Source organism: Pristiophorus japonicus, chromosome 6 (assembly GCF_044704955.1).
Source record: "Pristiophorus japonicus isolate sPriJap1 chromosome 6, sPriJap1.hap1, whole genome shotgun sequence".
Classification (NCBI taxonomy): domain Eukaryota; kingdom Metazoa; phylum Chordata; class Chondrichthyes; family Pristiophoridae; genus Pristiophorus; species Pristiophorus japonicus.
In genome coordinates this window covers 19,211,009-19,231,691 of record NC_091982.1, presented here as the reverse complement: position 1 = coordinate 19,231,691, position 20,683 = coordinate 19,211,009, and the positions used below count along the sequence as shown (strand labels likewise).

The 20,683-nt window shown below is 45.2% G+C and overlaps 1 protein-coding gene across 1 annotated transcript in view; it reads right to left on the bottom strand.

The window, feature by feature from the left end:
* The window catches only part of arhgap20b (Rho GTPase activating protein 20b), a 181,622-nt gene that overhangs the window by 30,641 nt on the left and 130,298 nt on the right, over positions 1–20,683 (bottom strand). The window contains exons 7-13 of the mRNA XM_070882683.1: positions 20,183–20,260; positions 18,212–18,278; positions 13,808–13,996; positions 7,426–7,604; positions 6,767–6,928; positions 4,577–4,686; positions 751–940 (exon numbers count right to left, since the gene is read on the bottom strand). Coding sequence (XP_070738784.1) covers positions 751–940; positions 4,577–4,686; positions 6,767–6,928; positions 7,426–7,604; positions 13,808–13,996; positions 18,212–18,278; positions 20,183–20,260 — 975 coding nt within the window. The remainder of the gene's footprint in view (positions 1–750; positions 941–4,576; positions 4,687–6,766; positions 6,929–7,425; positions 7,605–13,807; positions 13,997–18,211; positions 18,279–20,182; positions 20,261–20,683) is intronic.

Sequence of the window (20,683 nt, the reverse complement as noted above, 5' to 3'; positions counted from 1 at the left end):
CAACTAATCAGCTGGAGCAATGGCCATTGAACTCCCACCTCAGGTTGACAGACGTGGTTCCCAAGCAGCATGTTTCCTGTGGCCATGCAGTTGCATTTAAACTGCTAAGGTGAAAACCGCTCTTAAGAGTCTGACAACTAGCTACTAAATAATTTAAATTGAGTCGCCCGCTTCAGCTGGTCAGGTCACTGCCGCACTGACAGACACGCCTGGGAGAAAGGCGTGTGGGAGTGGGATGACAGCCAGTACCAGACCCGCTCCCAAAAATAACAACTTTCTCACCAGACCTGCCTCCGATCACACCTGCTACTACCCCAGAAAATTCTGGCTGTAGTCTTTTAATCTAACCTTTCCTTTAAAGAAGCTAGAGACTTTGTCCCAAACTTCTGGCAGTGGAAGGACTGACACAAGGTGTAAACCATCTTAGTTGGGACAGAAGGAATTGTCAAAATGGCACAGGTCCTGTGGTATGCAGAAGTAGGAGACAATAGGCAGCATTGCCTCTCCCCAACATCATTACAACATTATATAAGTGCTAAGCACATGGCTTCTCCATAACTTATCAATTTAGGCTATGTTCCTAATGTATATGGTGGATGCAGAATGAAGAAGAATAGAAATTTAAAATTAATAGAGCTCTTTAACGACCCATAACATTTAGATTCATCTCCTTGCTAATTTATCATCTAATAAGATCTTGTGATTACTGAACAGCCTGCAGAATTATGAAAGTCCAAAATGAATAGTTACCTTTCTTGTGCACTTGCTCTCCTCCTCTGGGCCCATGGGACTAGGAAGCCATAGCATGTTTGGAGCAATGCAAAGAGCCAGATTAAAAGCCGTCATCTGGTTTTCTTCTGCGTTTTTCTCAATACGATGTAGAACACCAAACAAGTGACGAAGAAGAAGAACATTTGCTTCAGGAAGCTCCTCCACCAACCTGCAACACATCAGAAATAATTCATGTTCTGGTTACCTTGCCCTTTTACCTTAAAACTCAGAATTCCTGTACAGTAACTATAACTCATCTAAAAATCACAATATATTAGAGTCGATTTAGTTTCTCCATTCCATCAATAACTGTTTTATACAGCACTTATTCTCCAAAGAAACTGTGGGCTAGACTTTCCACATCACATCGCCCATATATCGTCCAAAACGGCCTTTCATTGCCCATTTTGCCGAAAAAGTGGAAATTCAGGCTGGAGCATCGGCGAAAAATTATCCCCCTGATTTTCGGCTCACATCACCGAGCTGATCGCTGAGATGGTCGCCCACACATCGCCCATCCCAACTTTCGGCACATCGCCGGGCTGATAGCTCGCCGAGAACATCGCTGGAGAATAGTTGCTTTTTCCTGGCCTTCCTCACAGAACTCGGCACTACGGACGTCATTTTGAACGTCGGAGGAAGGGAGAAGGCTGCTAAAACAAGGGGCTTTTAACATCCTTTTACTGATAGATCCACTCACATTTATACTTATATTTATATCTAAATGTACAACTGTCTCATTAATGTTTTAACTTAACTTTACTTACGTTATTAAAAGACAATGCACAACAATTGTAAGATTCAACTTTATAATTAACAATTTCAATTTTAAACACCACCAGCCCCCACCCAGCCCCCCACCCCCCCCAGCTCCCATTCCCCAAGCCCCCACGCCCTCCCCATCTCCCCAGCCCCCACCCACCCAGCTCCCTTCACCAAGCCCCACCCTCAAGCCCCCACTCCCCCCACCCAGCCACCCAGCCCCCCCACACCCAGCCACCCAGTCCCCACCCACCACCCCGCCAGCCCCCCCAGCCAACCCCCCACACACACCCCCAACTCCTGCCACCAGGCCCCCCCCCCCCCAACAGTAACAGTAACAAGAAGAAAAACAGTAACACCCCCCCCTCCCTACCTGCGGCCACGTTTCCTCCAGAACCTGGACCCCCACCCCCCTGTGTCTTAACCCCACCCGCCCGTTTTGGTCCCCCGGTACCGAGACGACGCGGGCATGCAGCGGGCAACGCTAAGACTTCCTGCCGTGGTTGGGGTGATGGTGGCACGATCGGCTGTTGAGGGGGTTGTTGGAGGGGATGAAGAAGCACGGGCAGGGGCATTGTCTTCCACGTCAGAAGGAAGTGCTTCCTCCTGTCTCGCAAGTGGGCTGGGGGTTGAGCTTCAATCGATCACGGCACCTTGGGGTGCAGCGCCGAGCTCAGCCAGCAACACACGCGGTAAGGCATTGGTGGCGGCGGTCTGTGCACGCATCTCCTCCAGCATCTGCTGCATTGCCTCCGCTTGGGCAGCAGACACCCGGGAAAGTTCCTGCGCGAACCGCTGGAGGTGCTCGCGATTTATCGCGACCGCCTCCTCGCACAGGGAGATCAAGCCCTCTACCCGATCATCCACTGCAGGCGAGTGCTGAGCTCGCTGCTCCGACCTCCGTGGGGTTGGCGTGCGCACTATAACGTGCCTTGGCATTGCCGGCTGCATGCCGCTTGGTCCCGGTGCCTCTTCTGTCGCAATAGCAACTTCTACGCTGGCTGCAGGTTCATCCCCCTCTGTGGCTTCCTCTATTTCTTCCTCCTCCTCCTCCTCCTCCTCTGGCTCGGTCGTATCCTCCTCCTCCTCCTCCTGTGCGGCCTCCACTTGTGCCTCTGGTTGACCTTCAAAGCACAATTGAGCCTATTGAGCTTATTAGAACAGAAGGGTACACATTACCGACAAGACTTTACATATTAATGTATCATGTGGATTTAACTGCCCCAGAAAAGCTGCCGCGGCTGCATCGGTCTAGGATGGACACGGGTTTACGGGAAGCGCACAGAGAAGGGGACAGTTGGCTTGATGACCCTCCCCTGTTCTTTTTGCTTATGTCCTTATGTTGTCAACCTGAGAGTAACACAAAGGCTGCATTCACGACATGACATGATATCATCCGTACATTGCATTTTAATTAAATGATGTTACATTACTTTAAAACTGTTTCACACATTGCTCACGTGATGCATGGGAGGGTCCCGCAACACCACGGATGGTGGCCGAGCGACTGGTGGTCCCCACCAGTGCTGCTGCATGGTCCTCCAGCTTACTTAAAGTCTGCATGTGAGCAGGGCCCCTCCGGTGCACCTCCGCTGCGCCCTGTTGTCAGATATTTTCTTCTGCAAATGTGAAAATAGCATGGCATAAGCTAATTGACTAGGTAGTTTCTTGGAAAAACAACAGTTTCAAACGTTACATGCAAATGAGATCCACAATTGATGCATGGTTATAACAAAGATCGGCGTGTTTTGGATCTACGTATGTATATATGCGTATGTATATATGTATGTATGTAAGAATTTACAACATTTTATTCAATCCAGGAGATTTACTATTACAGTTTTAGTTACAATCTTCATCAAAACAATATAAAATGTGTACTTACTCTAGCTGACGCCACAAAGCTGTTCCAGCACTTCCGGCACTGGTCGGGATCCCTCGCCTCCTGGGACGCTGAGGAGACAACATCTGCAATCTCGGACCACAGCTTCCTGTACGCCCGGTGTGGAGGTTTGCCCTTAGCAGCCCGGGTAAGTTCTGCCCGCCTGGAGTGGACCTCCTTGACGAGGGCCTCGTTGGCCTTGTCCGAAAACGACTTTGCCCTTTTCCGTCTCCCAGCCATACTCTCGGATGATGATGGTGATGACGACATCTCTACAATTTATCCAAATCTCCCAACGGCAAAAAACTCCACAAAACTCCACAAATCTTCTCCCTCCAACAACTCTCTCCTTTACCTCTCCTCTCTCTCCCCCCACAATCGGCCTTACTGCGCATGTGTGGATGACCCCAGAGCTCCCGAAACGCGTGAAATGCTTTCAACCGGAAAAAAAAAATCGCACGCGCAGAAGCCCGTTGCGAGGGAAACCTTTGCCTTCCACATCGCTGACCTTTTGCATCGCCCATTTGACATCGCTGGCCTATCGCCGAGTGCAAAATCGCCATCCAAAAAATGGGTGATGAACCAGCGATCGATAAGACAGCAAAGTGGAAAGTCTAGCCCTATATCCCCTTCACGGTAAAAGCACTGAGCCATACAGACCAGAGGACTCCAGGTTTGATTCCAGTTCTGTGCTGAGTTGAGTGATCTCTGTCAGGTTAGTAGCTGCTGTGCTAAAGTTGGACTCAGAGTTATTTGACTAGGGAGCAGAAGGTGAGCCAGGATTCTAGTTCCAGATTGATGGAAAATGCATGTGTATGGAAGGTTGACGAAGGTAGGAGTTTTCTCCCCTTCTTTCCTGAAAGCACTGACTCTTGCTAGATTATGGTGCTGGCCACCCTCTGGTACATTATCCAAACGGCCAGTCATCATTTGTGAATCTAACGAGGAGTGCTGTGGAGAGGTGGTGTTCAGTCACACAGTCATCAAATGCTGATCAGTAGCAGGAACCCTGACTTATTTTCTCCACCTAGTCCAACAGTGCTGCAGCCAATTACAATGCCCAAATTGTTGAGATCAATTAACTCAGCTCATCACAGATTGAGAGATAGATAGCAGGCAGTCATAGGCTAGTTAATTGTCAAAATGAAATGTTTCTCTCACTTCTTCATGGACTGTATCTTTTCCTCTTCATTCTCATTTTCTATTCCTTCCATCCACTTCTCATACAGTTCTGATGACAGAACACTGCCAGGGATGTTACGTAGAAAATCCTACACAAGAAAATAACAGTTATCAAGTTTTTCTCAATCTTTATCTTAAATATTCTCTTAGGTATTTTAATTTAAAAAGTCCTCCAAAATGTTTTTCTGATTTTACTAAGCTCAATAAAAGCAAAGATGAAGAATAGCAACACTAGTGTCTTATTCGAGCAACTCTGACAAACGCAGACTGCTGCAAATACTACAAAAGCAAATGAACAAAAGTCTTAAGCTGTTCTCTAGATAACTCCCAATTCAAGTAGCTAGGTATCTGTTCTTGTTTGATCTTATTTTTAGATGTTCTGAGTCCTCACCAGTGATAGGTCAGTTGCCTCACTTTGGACAAGGACTCATAAAATCTACCTTTTCATTCTTTTTGCCTCTATTTCTCCCTTTTCATATATTTTATAACTGCCGATAACAGATTTTTATGTCCCCAAGAGAAATCATTAAGAATTATCATTTATTTCTATCTTACTTATAGTATTAGTTGCCACTAAGAAAACAGACATGAGTTCCCTGTATTGAAGGCTGAGTTCAGAATTTTTTGAGATTGCTAACTGAGTGTGTTATTGGTAGTCCTTAATATGCTACTGTTCATAAAACATGTTCTTAGTAGTTAAATATCTTGCATGAATGTGACTGAGTTGTCAAGTGCTGTGCACTAAGGGATATTGCTACCCCATTAGTCTCTCATTGCTGTTTGTGGGATGTTGCAAAATGGCTGCTGCATTTGCCTAGATAACAATACACACTACACCCAAAAGTAATTAATTTCCCTGTAATGGTGCAGTCAGTGAGTTAAAGGCAACCCGTTTGCAAAGGAAGGTTCTGGTGTGTGATAACAGGGGAGGTGAGACATATAGCTTTTGAAAACAAGTTTATAAGAGATATGCTGAGAATCAGTGACATTTGTGTTCCTGGAATGGTTCCTGGAAAGTTTGAACCACATAAGATTTAGTGTGCGAGGGATACACATTAGATGCAATAATTTCAATTAATAAATTTCCTGTGGTATTGCCCAGAGGCATTTGACAAATATAATGGGGTTTCTTTTTGTGTACTGGATGACAATGAAGTTGGGAGTGAGACTTCAGATACTCGCTCCTCAGAGGCATCTAGTGGCCAGAGCCTGTAACTACATTGTGACCACTGACATAGTAAAATTCAATGGGAAATGTTGACAGAAAAGCTTGATGAAAAACATAACAGGAAGCATGGAAAGGCCATATATAGCCAGTGCATGATCTTTACTTTTATATATATATATATATATATATATATATATATTCATACATATATACATACATACATATATATACAGATTTTCTTTCTAATTGCAATACTAATTCAATGGTACACTGGAGTTTAGAAGGATGAGAGGGGATCTCATAGAAACATATAAAATTCTGACGGGACTGGACAGGTTAGATGTGGGAAGAATGTTCCCGATGAACCAGGGGACACAGTCTAAGGATAAGGGGTAAGCCATTTAGGACCGAGATGAAGAGAAACTTCTTTGGTTCCATGCTGTAATGGTGAGCACTCTGGGCTTTGAATCTAGCGATCCGAGTTCAAATCTTGGTAAAACCTGATTTCTTGTTCAGAAGAATGAGAGGGGATCTCATCGAAACATTTACAATTCTGACGGGTTTAGACAGGTTAGATGCAGGAAGAATGTTCCCAATGTTGGGGATGTCCAGAACCAGGGGTCACAGTCTAAGGATAAGGGGTAAACCATTCAGGACCGAGATGAGGAGAAACTTCTTCACCCAGAGAGTGGTGAACCTGAGGAATTCTCTACCACAGAAAGTTGTTGAGGCCAATTCACTAAATATATTCAAAAAGGAGTTAGATGAAGTCCTTACTACTAGGGGAATCAAGGGGTATGGCGAGAAAGCAGGAATGGGGTACTGAAGTTGCATGTTCAGCCATGAACTCATTGAATGGTGGTGCAGGCTCGAAGGGCCGAATGGCCTCCTCCTGCACCTATTTTCTATGTTTTCGATGATCCGATCTACCCTAGTTCTCTTTTTTCAAGGTTAAAATCCCTGACACATATTTTTGACTGGAATGATAAATAAACTCATACCGTGATAACAGCAGCTGCCACAAAGACAGATTCTCTGTCCATATGCACCTCATTTCCAGAATTCAGCTTCTCCTTTAGCTCCTTGCAGGTCTTGGCATTCGCTGAGCGCCTGAAAATCCCTTTGGTGGAGGGGCCTTCATGGTATAATAGGACAAGCATATCCTGCAGAGAAATAGCACTAAAGTTCATTAAAACATCAGTAGCCACTTGATTAATATTAAAAGTAGTTGTGTTACTTTCACAGACAGCTATGGTGCAGTTAACAAGTGGCTTGGTAGCAAATTACTTTGTACAGCTGAACGCATTTGAAATTTTAATGAGGCGGCGAACTTCAAGCCTATCTTTAACCTGAACCCTAACCCAAGCCCAAGGAGAAGGCTAACCCTAACCTTATTATAGAATCCTAACGTGGAGCCCTAACCCGAATATATGCACATTTCCTCCCGTAAAACAACAGTCAGTAGCAAAAAGATTGAGCAACAAAGGAAGAAGAGAAAAAAAAAGAGAAGAGAAAAAAAAGAAAAGAGGAAAAAAAAAGAAAAGAAAAGAAAAAAACGTGCATTTATATAGTGACTTTCACGTCCTCAGGACGTCTCTAAGCTCTTCAGAGCCAATGAATTGCTTTTGGAGCGCAGTCAATCGGCAGCTGCATTCCTTACCATGATCGGCTTGGGAAGGGTGCCATTCTTACAGATGGAGGGGAGGGACAGACCAAAGAGTTTCCTTGGTGTAACTGGAGATTCCGAGATAGGACTGCTGTCTGACTGGTTGCTGGAGCTGCGGCGGAGAGCCCAGTCTATCAACGACTTCTTCTTTTTAAGAGTTTTTGGAGTTGATTCTGGAACAAAACATGGAAATAAAAATGGGATTACATTGACTCGAGTGCTTAACTAACCTTTAAAGTAAGGGCTGATTAGAGATCAGCAACAAGAGAGAATGGGAAGCAGCACATAGAATGCACATCAAGTATATTTTTGTCTCATCACATATTATTCAAATTTACTCGTGAATAACTGACTCTTTGCTCCTCTTGCCTGCACCTGATGAAATACTTACTCTCTTGCAGTATGTAACATGAGAAGGTTTGGGTTACGTACTGACCCGTCACTTCTGGGACCTGTATACAGATCCAACCCTAGACTAATGGGATTATCATGTTCTGTCTCTGCAGCTACAAGAGTCTCACATGGAATACACATTAGGCAGTGTCAATCCCGTTCCTGCTGGAAATGGACTCCAAGCACAAAACTGCCACAATTTGGTACTAAATCAGGTATCTCACTTAGAGAGACATAAGGAAGGACAGTGTGGGAAATCTAAGGATGTTGCAATGAATAGGGAGTGCTCTTCGGAGATTGGGGCGGCGGTATATTTTTGGGGTAGAGCATATGTTTAGGCTGCAGCTAATCTGACCGCAGAGTGTTTGATGCTGATAGAAAGTGTCTGAAACAATAAGTGTCCCATTTTCCAGCACGAGCACTCCTCAACTTAATGAGAACAGAGAATAATGTAACACAACGGGGGATAAATTACGCAAGGATTCTCACACTTGTCTGCCGTAACTTTAATGGAAAAGTCTTTCCTCATAACTCACACCCCTGACACTTGGGATTGCCTGTTATATATGTGGATTTGTATTTACTCTGTACAGCCACCAGAGGGCTCATTTCCCGGAGTCCCAAGGGATCCCATAATCCCTTGGGAGCACAGGTATTTAAGAAGGCTTCACAGGTTGGAGAGGCACTCTGGAGACCTGCAATAAAAGACTAAAGTCACATTTTACTTTGAGCTCACAGTGTTCAGTCTGACTCTTTCTCCATACACAACAACTGGCGACAAGATACAGATAGTGAACCCAAAGATGCAGAGAACAGTGGGCATCCTGGAGAAACTTTCAGAGGGAGATGATTGGGAAACTTTTGTGGAGTGACTGGACCAGTACTTCATGGCCAATGAGCTAGATGGGGAAGAGAGGGCTGCCAAACATAGAGCGATCCTCTTCACCGTCTGTGGGGCACCAATGTATGGCCTCATGATGAATCTGCTCACTCCAGCGAAACCCACGGAGAAATCATACGACGATTTGTGCACACTGGCCCGAGAGCATTTGAACCCGAAGGAAAGCGTTCTGATGGCGAGGTACTGGTTCTACACCTTCAAAAGGTCTGAAGGCCAGGAAGTGGCGAGTTATGTCGCCGAGCTGAGACGCCTTGCAGGACATTGTGAATTTGAAGGACATTTGGAGCACATGCTCAGAGACTTTTTCATACTTGGCAGTGGCCACAAAACCATACTTCACAAGCTTTTGACTGTAGAGACCCCAACCTCGAGTAAGACCATAGCGATAGCCCAGACATTCATTGCCACCAGTGACAATACGAAGCAAATCTCTCAGCACACAAGTGCTGCTACAAGTACTGTGAACAAAGTGATGTTATTTTCAAATCGTCACGTACAAGGCAAGTCACACATACCTGCAACTACACGTCCGCAGATGTCTCAGAGTCCACCATCAAGGGTGATGAATGCAAGGCCATTAACACCTTGTTGGCGCTGCGGGGGTGATCATCGTTTCCATTCATGCCGATTCAAAGGATATGTTTGCAAGGGCTGTGGAACAATGGGACACCTCCAACGAGTGTGCAGGTGAGCTGCTAAGCCTGTTAAACCTGCAAACCACCACTTTGCAGAGGAGGGCAGATCCACGGAGGATCACTACGAACCAGAGCCTCAGATAGAGGAGGCAGAGGTACATGGGGTGCACACATTCACCACGAATTGTCCTCCGATAATGCTGAATGTTGAACTAAATGGACTCCCGGTGTCAATGGAGCTGGACACGGGCGCAAGCCAGTCCATCATGGGCAAAAAGACTTTCGAAAGGCTGTGGTGCAACAAGGCCTCAAGGCCAGTCTTAACTCCAGTTCGCACAAGACTAAGAACTTACACTAAAGAACTGATTCCTGTAATCGGCAGTGTTACCGTAAAGGTCTCCTACGATGGAGCGGTGCACAAGTTCCCACTCTCGGTGGTACCGGGCAATGGTCCCATGCTGCTCGGCAGGAGCTGGCTGGGAAAGATACGCTGGAACTGGGATGACGTCTGAGCGCTATCGCCCACTGACGACACTTCGTGTGCCCAGGTCTTAAACAAATTTCCTTCACTGTTCAAACCAGGCATCGGGAAATTCCAAGCAGCAAAAGTGCAGATCCACCTAATTCTGGGGGCATGACCCATCCATCACAAGGCGAGAGCAGTACCGTACATGATGAGCGAAAGGGTAGAGATCGAGCTAGACCGGCTGCAACGAGAGGGCATCATTTCACCGATCGAGTTCAGCGAGTGGGCCAGTTCTATTGTCTCAGTCCTCAAGGGAAACGGCACCATCAGAATCTGTGGCGATTACAAAGTAACTATCAATCATTTCTCCCTGCAGGACCAATACTCACTACCAAAAGCCAATGACCTCTTTGCAACACTGGCGGGAAGAAAGACGTTCACGAAGCTGGATCAGACTTCAGCCAGGAACTGGAGGAATTATTGAAGGCCCTCACCTGCATCAACACACACAAAGGTCTTTTTGTTTATAACAGATGCCCGTTTGGAATCCGATCAGTGGCGGCGATATTCCAGAGAAACATGGAAAGTTTACTGAAGCCGGTCCTGCACACCGTGGTCTTCCAGGACGACATCTTGGTCACAGGTTGGAACACAGTCGAGCACCTGCAGAACCTGGAGGAGGTTCTTAGTCAACTCAACCACATGGGGCACAGGTTAAAATGTTCGAAGTGCGTTTTCCTGGCGCCTGAAGTGGAGTTCCTGGGAAGGAGGATTGTGGCGGACGGCATCAGGCCCACCAACACGAAGACGGAGGCAATCGAGAATGCACCGAGGCCACAGAATGTGACGAAGCTGCGGTCATTTCTGGGACTCCTGAACTATTTTGGTAACTTCTTACCGGGTCTCAGCACACTGTTAGAACCACTGCATGTCTTACTACGAAAAGGGGGCGAATGGGTTTGGGGCAAAAGACAAGAAAATGCCTTTGTAAAAGCGAGAAAATTATTATGCTCAAACAAATTGTTTGTGTTGTATGATCCATGTAAGTGTTTGGTACTAGCATGTGATGCGTCGTCATATGGCGTCGGGTGTGTATTGCAACAAGCTAATGATTTCGGGAAACTGCTTATGCATCCAGGGATCTGTCTAAGGCCGAGAGAGCTGACAGCATGATTGAAAAAGAAGCGTTAGCGTGTGTCTATGGGGTAAAGAAAATGCATCAATACCTGTTTGGGCTAAAATTCGAATTGGAAACTGACCATAAGCCACTTATATTCCTGGTTTCTGAGAGTAAAGGGATAAATATCAATGCATCAGCCCGCATCCAGAGATGGGCGCTCACGTTGTCCGCATACAACTACGCCATCCGCCACAGGCCAGGCACAGAAAACTGCGCCGATGCTCTCAGTAGGCTGCCATTGCCCACCACGGGGGGTGGAAATGGCGCAGCCCGCAGATCTAGCCATGGTTATGGAAGCATTTGAGAGTGAGTAATCACCCGTCACTACCCGGCAGATCAAAACCTAGACAAGCCAGGACCCCTTATTATCTCTAGTCAAAAGTTGTGTGCTTCACAGGAGCTGGTCCAGTGTCCCAGTGGAAATGCAGGAAGAGATAAAGCCGTTCCAGTGGTGCAAAGATGAAATGTCTATACAGGCAGACTGCCTTCTGTGGGGCAATCGAGTAGTGGTCACCAAGAAGAGCAGAGACATCTTTATCAATGGTCTCCACAGTACCTACGCAGGCATCGTAATGATGAAAGCGATAGCCAGATCCCACGTATGGTGGCCCGGTATCGATGCGGAATTAGAGTCCTGCGTTCACAGATGTAATACATGCTCCCCAGTTAAGCAATGTACCCAGGGAGGCGTCGTTAAGTTTATGGTCTTGGCCCTCCAAACCGTGGTCTAGGGTACACGTCGACGATGCAGGCCCGTTCTTGGGTAAAATGTTCCTTGTGGCTGTAGACGCATACGCCAAGTGGATTGAATGTGAGATAATGTCGGCTAGCACGTCCACTGCCACCACTGAAAGCCTGCGGGCTATGTTTGTCACACACGGCTTACCCGATGTCCTGGTGAGCGACAACGGGCCATGATTTACCAGTGCTGAGTTCAAAGAATTCATGACCCGTACGGGATCAAATATGTCACATCTGTCCCGTCTAAACCAGCGTCCAATGGTCAGGCAGAGAGAGCAGTGCAAACCATCAAACAAGGCTTAAAGAGGGTAACTGAAGGCTCACTGCAGACTTGCCTATCCCGAGTCCTGCTTAGCTTACCGCACGAGACCACACTCACTCACTGGGATCCCACCTGTTGAATTGCTCATGAAAAGAGCACTTAAGACAAGGCTCTTGTTAGTTCACCCTAATCTACATGAACAGGTAGAGAGCAAGCAGCTTCAACAAAGTGCATACCATGATAGCGCAAATGTGTCACACGAGATTGAAGTCAATGATCCTGTATTTGTATTAAATTATGGACAAGGTCCCAAGTGGCTTCCCGGCACTGTCGTGGCCAAAGAGGGGAACAGGGTGTTTCGGGTCAAACTTTCAAATGGACTCATTCACCGGAAACACTTGGACCAAATCAAACTCAGATTCATGGACTACCCTGAGCAACCCACCTTGGACCCGACCTTTTTTGATCCCCCAACAAACACACCAGTGGCAACCGACACCACGGTTGACCACGAAGCAGAACCCATCATCCACTGCAGGGCCCAACACACCAGGCAGCCCAGCAAGGCCAGCTGCACAGCAGCCCAGCGAGGGCCCAACAAATGATTCAACAAGACCAGCTTTCACACTGAGACGATCAACCAGGGCAAGAAGGGCCCCAGATCGACTCACATTGTAAATAGTTACACTATTGATTTTGGGGGGGGAATGTTGTTATATATGCGGACTTGTATTTACTCTGTACAGCCACCAGAGGGCTCATTCCCCGGAGTCCCAAGGGATCCCATAATCCCTTGGGAGCACAGGTATTTAAGAAGGCTTCACAGGTTGGAGAGGCACTCTGGAGACCTGCAATAAAAGACTAAGGTCACACTTTACTTTGAGCTCACAGTGTTCAGTCTGACTCTTTCTCCATACACAACATCGGCCACGTGGCTCAGCACTGCATTGCCTCCAATGCTCGAGTGTCTCCCTTGTTTCTTGGCAATCAGAGCTGGGCCTAGTACTAACGGTACTGTTTGACCAGAGCACTGTAAAGTTTGATCACAACTGCCTCTGTGCAAATCACTGCTCCCAGCCTCACCTCACCTGTCAATTTATCTCCCCTTCATTACCATCCAATCCTCTTTTCCTTTCCTCCTCATTGCCTCTCCTCCTCTCTCCCATTAGTGCCACTAGTGTTGTTTTTAAATGGAACTGATTCCAGCCAGTGCACACTGTAGGAGGGAATTCTTGCCGACAGTAGGCAGTGCTGGAGTCACTTGCATGAGAAGCTGGATTCAAGAGGAGCTGTATTGCGAGGAGAGGGGCTTAGCTTGCATGGACTTTTGTCTGCAAAAGCTGACATGTGGACCATGTGCTGAAACCCTGATCATTGTTATAGATGAATCTAAACTGACACTCCACTGCAATAGCGAGGGAGTTCTGCATTGTTGGAGGTGTTGTACTTTCAATGGGATGTTAAACCAAGGTCATCAATATGGTCCAGGTGGATGTTAAAGATTCCACAATACTATTCAAAGAAGAGTAGGACATTCTCCTGTTGTTCAGTCTGACATTCCTCCTTCAAACAACAATCGAGAACAGATTAACTGATCATTCATCTTATTGTGGTTTGTGAGATCATGCTGTGTGCAAAGTGATTGCCATGTGTGCCACAAAACAACAGCCTCAGTTCTTCAAACTAATGCACTGTATGGGAAATATTTGGAGGCATTTAAGAAAGATCTAATTGGATGCATTTTAAATGAAAACCTTTCCTTCTTTAAATGTTTTTGATTATTTCACTCTTCACTCACCTCTGGTCACCTGGACCTCTGGCTGGGGTCTTGGCTTCAGAATAAACTGACATTGTTTGGCCTTTGGGAGATTCTCAAAGAGGGCAGTTCTAGTGCTAGCCCGGGATTGAACGTTCGTATCAGATCGCTCGACATGCGCAGTAAAGTCTCTGAGGCAATTCATTATTACACTAAATGGCTGCTCGTGTCCTGAAACACAAATTGGAAAACTTAGTCGTTCAACTTGGAACAATAAACATTTTAAACTACTGATTGCTCTCTGATTTCTAAACAGTATTAATACAATATTAGAACCCTCAACTCACAACTGTCTAAGGAAAATAGATGTAAATGATTCCCTGGCACTATTCAAAGAAGAGCACAGAGGTTCTCCCGATATCCTAGCCAACATTTATCCCTCAACTAACAAAACCTAAACAATTAACTAGTCATTTATCTCACTGTTACTTGTGGGACTTTGATATGTGCAAATTGGCTGTCACATTTTCCTGTATATCAATAGTGACTGTTATGGAGGGTTTAAACTAGCTTGGTAGGGGGATGGGAACCTGAGAGTAGATTCAGAAAGGAGAGAAGCAAAGTTGGAAATAAAAAACAGAAAATTAGTAAGTGAGTTTAGAAGGCAGAGGAAACAAAGGCTAGACAATGGAATATACTTTAAAGTAAGGAGTCTAATGAATAAGGTAGATGAGCTGAGGGCACAAATAGACACATGGAAATATGCTATCATAGCTATTACTGAAACATGGCAGAAAGGGCAGGAATGGCAAATCAACATTCCTGGTTATAGGGTTTTCAGACAAGATAGAGAGGAATAAAAAAGGAGTGGGTCACAATATTTTTTAAAGAAACAAGTACAGTTGTGATGATGGATGTTATGTTAGAAGGAACATGAAATGAGGCCATATGGGTTGAACTTAAGATAAAAAGGGGCAATCACACTGCTGGGAGTGTACTATAGAATAGTCAGAGGGAGATAGAAGAGCAAATATATAGACACATTTCTGAGAAGTGCAAAAACAATAGGGCAGTTTAGTAGGGGATTTTCAACTACCCTAATATTAACAGGATAGAAATAGTGTAAAAAGGTATAGAGGATGCAGAATTTTTAAAATGCATTCAGGAGAACTTTTTTAGCCAGTAGGTAGCAAGCCCAACAAGAAAGGAGACAGTTCTGGATTTGGATTTAGGGAATGAAGCTGGGCAGGTGGAAGGGGTATCAGTGGGAGAGCATTTTGGTGCTAGTGATCATAATTCAGTTAGATTTAGGGTAGTTATGGAAATGGACAAAGATAGACCAGGAGTAAAAGTTCTCAGTTGGGGAAAGGTCAACTTTACTAAGCTGAGAGGTGATTTAGCAAGTGGACTGGAAACAGTTACTTGAAGGTAAATCAGTGTCAGAGCAGTGGGAGGCATTCAAGGAGGAGATAGTGAGGGTTCAAAACAAAAATATTCTCACAAAGAAAAAGGGTAGGACTCCGAAATCTGGAGCCCCTTGGGAAAAAAGGGAAGCTTATGTCAGATAGTGAGAGCTAAATACTGTAGAAACTCAAGACGAGTATAGAAAGTGCAGGGGTGAAATTAAAAAGGAAATTAGGAAAGCAAAGAGAGGGCATGAAAAAATATTGGCAGTTTAAATGAAAGAAAACCCAAAGATGTTTTATAAAATGTATAAAGAGCAAGAGGATAGCTAAAGAAAGGGTTGGGCCTATTAGAGACCAAAAAGGTAACCTGTGTGTGGAGACGGAAGACGTGGGTATGGTTCTTAATGAATACTTTGCCCCTGTCTTCATAACATAGAGGGACAATGCAGACATTGTAGTTAAGGGTGATGAGTGTAAAATATTAGATGAGATAAACATAGTGAGAGGAAATATTAAGGATTTTAGCATCTTTGAAAGTAGATCATCATCATCATAGGCAGTCCCTCGGGGTCGAGGATGATTTGCTTCTACACTAAGAATGAATACTCAGGTGACTGATGAACTCATTTTAAATGGTAGAAAATGCCTGTGCGTGAATTCTTTTAACATGGGGTGCCCGTTGCACACCAGCCACCACATGGCCTGAAGGATAAATCGCAAGAGGCGGATGAAATGTATCCCAGGCTGTTAAGAGAAGCAAGGGAGTTAATAGAAGAGGCTTTGACCATAATTTTCCAACCTCTCGGGCTACAGGTGTGGTGCTGGAGAACTGGAAGATTGCTAATGTTGTACCATTCTTTAAAAAGGGAGAACGGGATAGACCGAGTAATTACAGGCCAGTCAGGCTCACCTCGGTGGTGGGCAAATTATTGGAAAAAATTCTAAGGGACAGTATTAATCATCATTTAGAAAGGTACAGATTAATCAAGGACAGTCACATGGAATTGTTAAGGGAAGGTCGTATTTGACTAAGTTGATTGAATTTTTTGAGGAGATAACGAGGAGGTTTGTTGAGGGTAGCGTGCCTGATGTAACTAGAGCAGGGAAGTTATCCCCGGTGTACTGGCTAATATTTATCCCTGAAAGGTGCTATATATAAATCAAAGTCTTTCTTTTTTTTACATGGATTTTAGCAAGGCTTTTGACTAGGTCCCATTGGTCTGAAAAGTAAAAACCCATGGGATACTCTGGAAAATTGGCTCAGTGGCAGGAAGCAAAGGGTAATGGTCGATGGGTGTTTGTGTGACTGGAAAGCTGTTTCCAGTGGGGTTTCACAGGGCTCAGTAATAGGTTCCTTGCTTTTTGTGGTATATATCAATGATTTAGACTTCAATGTAGGTTGCATGATTAAGAAGTTTGCAGATGATACAAAAATTGGCTGTGTGGTTGATAGTAAGGAAGAAGGCTGTAGACTGCAGGAAGATATCAATAGATTGTACAGATAGACAATAAAGTGGCAAATGGAATTCAATCTGGAAAAGTGTGAGGTAATGCATTTGGGGAGATCTAATGAGGCAAGGGAATACACATTAAATGGTAGGACACTGAGAAGTGCAGAGGAATAGAGGGACCTTGTAGTGCATGTCCACAGATCACTGAAGGAAGCAGGATGGGTAGATAAGGTGGTTAAGGCGGCATTCGGGATACTTTCGTTTATGTGACGAGCCATCGAATATAAGAGCAGGGAGTTTATGCTTGAACGGTATAAACACTAGTTAGGCCACAGCTGGAGTACTGCGTACAGTTCTGGTCACCACACTACAGGAAAGATGTGATTTCACTAGAGAGGGTACAGAGGAGATTTACAAGGATGTTGTCAGGACTGGAGAATTTTAGCAATGAGGAAAGACTGGATAGGCTGGGGTTGTTTTCTTTGGAACAGAGGAGGCTGAGGAGGGACCTTATTGAGGTGTATAAAATTATGAGAGGCCTAGATAGAGTGGATAGGAAGAACTACTTCTCTTAACAGAGAGGTCAGTAACGAGGGGAGATAGATTTTAAGTCATTGGTGGAAGTGAGTTAAAGATAAATTTTTTTCACCCAGAGGGTGGTGGGGGTCTGGATCTCACTGCCTGAAAGGGTGGTAGAAGCAGAAACCCTTAACGCATTTTAAAAGTATTTGGATGTGCATTTGAGGTGCTGTAGCCTACAAGGTTAAGGACCAAGAGCTGGAAAGTGGGATTAGGCTAGCTAGCTCTTTTTCAGCTGGCACTAACTCAATATGCACTCCTTCTGTACTGTAAACTTCAATGATTCTATGGGGGAGAAATTCGGGAGCACCCCGTTGGTGCGCTAACTTTTAAAAGTTGAAAAAGTTAGCGCCGGGCTAAAGTTTTTTCAATTTTTTTTTAAATTTGGGGTTTGCGCTCCAGCAAGGAAGTGGAGCTCTAAATCAACAGGAGCAGGCGTGCAGCGCTGTACACTGAGCCATGCAGCACTGCCGCGTTGGAAAACTCCTTCCCTCCCTTAAAGGGAAGGGCCATCGCTGCAGGCTCGGCAAGGGAATAACTTACCTGGCCAGCAACCGCGATCTGGCCCATTGAGCCCGATGCACTGCAGCAGTGTGCCGGGCTGATCGATCGGGATGGAAGAGGCTTAAAAAAAAAATCGAGTTAGAATTATTTTTTTTTTTTACTTACCTTGGCTACCTCGTATTTAAGCATTGCCCCCGAAGCGGCCAGCCTCCCAATGAACGCCTGCTGCAGCTGCCAGTGTTTTCACCCGGCAATGCTGCAGGGGGCAGAATCGAAGTTCGGGTCCGGGGCGTGACCGGGGCGATGCGCACGGCGCTGGCGTCACGATCTCCGGGCGAAGGAGATCGGGGCGCAACGTCCTACCGCCACCGTAAACCTCCCGCCGAGTATGGCGGGAGTCAATCATCTCGCGGGGCGATAACCGGACGTGCTAAGGAGGCCAATTTCTAGACCTATGATTCCAACCATCTCAAGAAAAAAAAAACAGTATTAAAGAGAGCACTTACCAATCAGTGGGTAGGGTGTAGCCTCTTTTCCCGAAATCACCCAAAGCTGATAATTACTAGCTCTGTCCTGTTTGTTTTTAGAAAGAAAGTAAGGAATCAATCAATATTAGCATCAATTGTTGCCTATTCACAGAAACATGGGATGACAAACAGTACCTCAAGGAACAGGACGAGCACACAATAAATGGGGGAAATCAAGCTTAAATAACTTTAAGGAAACTAAATCCGATCCATTTTCAGGATTTAGTGGAGGGAGAGAGGGAATGTTTTTCTACCCATGTGGTGGGGTGGGGAGACAGGGGGATAACATTAGAGGGTAGATTTCAGCTCAGAGTGCAGGGTGGTTCTGAGTGTCAGCCATGGCTCAGTGGGTAGCACTTTGCCTCCCTGGGTTCAAGTCCCACTCCAGAGACTTGAGCTCAAAAATCTAGGCTGACACTCCAGTGCCATGCTGAGGGAGTGCTGCACTGTCGGAGGGGCTGTATTTCAGATGAGACGTTAAACCGAGGCCCCATCTGCGTTCTCAGGTGAACATAAAAAGATCCCATGGCACTATTTTGAAGAAGAGCCCTGAGGAACTCCTGCAGCGATGTCCTGGGGCTGTGATGATTGACCTCCGACCACCACAACCATCTTCCTTTGTGCTAGGTATGACTTCAGCCAGTGGAGAGCTTTCCAACCCCTGATTCCCATTGACTTCAATTTTACTAGGGCTCCTTGATGCCACACTCAGTCAAATGTTGCCTTGATGTCAAGGGCTGTTTGATTTCAAATAAATGTATCTATTGACTTACAATGAGCAGTCTGAGCTGCAGCCCAAAACATTTCAAACTGCAGAGTTCCCTCACCATCAACAGCTAAACTCTGAGTGACATCAGGCTGTATTTACATATATGATTGGACTTTATAGTCTTAAAGGAAGAGGGCAACAAATAGATCTCCACCACTGAAGCAAAATAAAACATTCTGTATTATTGATAGAGAATTCAAACAGGCTGCATTCAGTCAGACCCCCAGTCAAAGCTGCTACGTGCAACTCAGCATGTTGCATTAAGTCATCAATCAACTTGACATTTTAGGACCTTGGGTAGCGAGTCAATTAAAGGTTAACAGACTATCAAATGAGCCAATAAGGTCAAAGAAGGCGAGTTCTTTTCTGTAAATTGAACCAGGTATAAGTACAGCCATTTTGGCCATGTGGTCTCAGAAGGACAAAGTCCTGGCTTAAAGCCAAGAGCTTGTTGCTGCTGCCAGAATAAAGTTACATTAAAACTACAACCGGAGTTCGTATTTCATCGGGAATTAAGAGATCTAACAATTATATACTATAATACTCCGAACATTATAAATCAACACATCACTGAACAATCAGTGAGCAGCAAGCGGAGTGCAAACCACCAATCATGTTCATAGAACTATGAATCAAAATTGGTCAAACAGCAACATCTACGAATAAAAGAAAGGAAAAGCTGAAGCAATTAAAACATTCAGAAATTCAGAGCCACCACTTTGGATTTCCCATCTGTTGAAAATTGTAACATTTATAACCTCAACCTCGCCCTCTTGGGAAAGTGTAACCTCGAACTCACTGTGAGCAATGCCAAAGAAGATCTGCTGGTTTATATATAACAATTCTGCATCTAGCACCTGTCCAGCATTTATGAGCTATCACACTCTAAATATCACACTTTGTTACAGGTGCAAAATAATCTTAAAACATAATGTCACTCACTGACTGGCACCTGAAATTTACAAGTTTACAATGGCCCTTTGATAGACCTCAGACCTTAAGTGGCTACAATCTGGATTTACCTATTCAGACGAGGTTAGTAGCTAAACATCATCACTTCAGATTCAAAACCATCTGCGAGCAACACCATGGGAGACCAACTAATGCACTGTAAAGAATATTCAGTATGTAATGGTTTCTAAACAATCACAGATGTACAGACTTAAAGCAACTCAACTTACTTTTGCATTGAGCTGTTGAGTTGCCATTTTAATGACCTTTTTCGCTGTATCCGTGTTACCCACCATCAGAGTTAACGCCTAGTAAATTAAAAACAAATATCCACGTCAGTTTCATAGTTTCATCTTTGTGCTTTTAAAGGTGAAAGGTGTTCGTGCTAGGGGATGGAACACTTTCCATTGTAAGCACTCCTAGGTCAGCTGTAACACTTCTCGATGTGGTGAAGACCCCTCAACTCTGCCCCAACGATATACTTAAGGGGCTGAAATTGCCCCTCCTGATAAGGCCCCTGGCCACCTGAAAGCGGTTGCCGCTGACTCTCTGCGGAGGTGCCGCCATTTGTAAATTGCCCTTGGTGAGTTTTGGAGCAGTGCCCGGAATTGCTCTGCCTGCTTTCCCACCGTGGTATGCACGCGCTGACCCTTTACCGACTGCCGGAGACCCCCCCCCGCGAAATTGGCTCTCGAGAAATGGTCTCCTTCCCAGTATTGCCCCACGGGAGC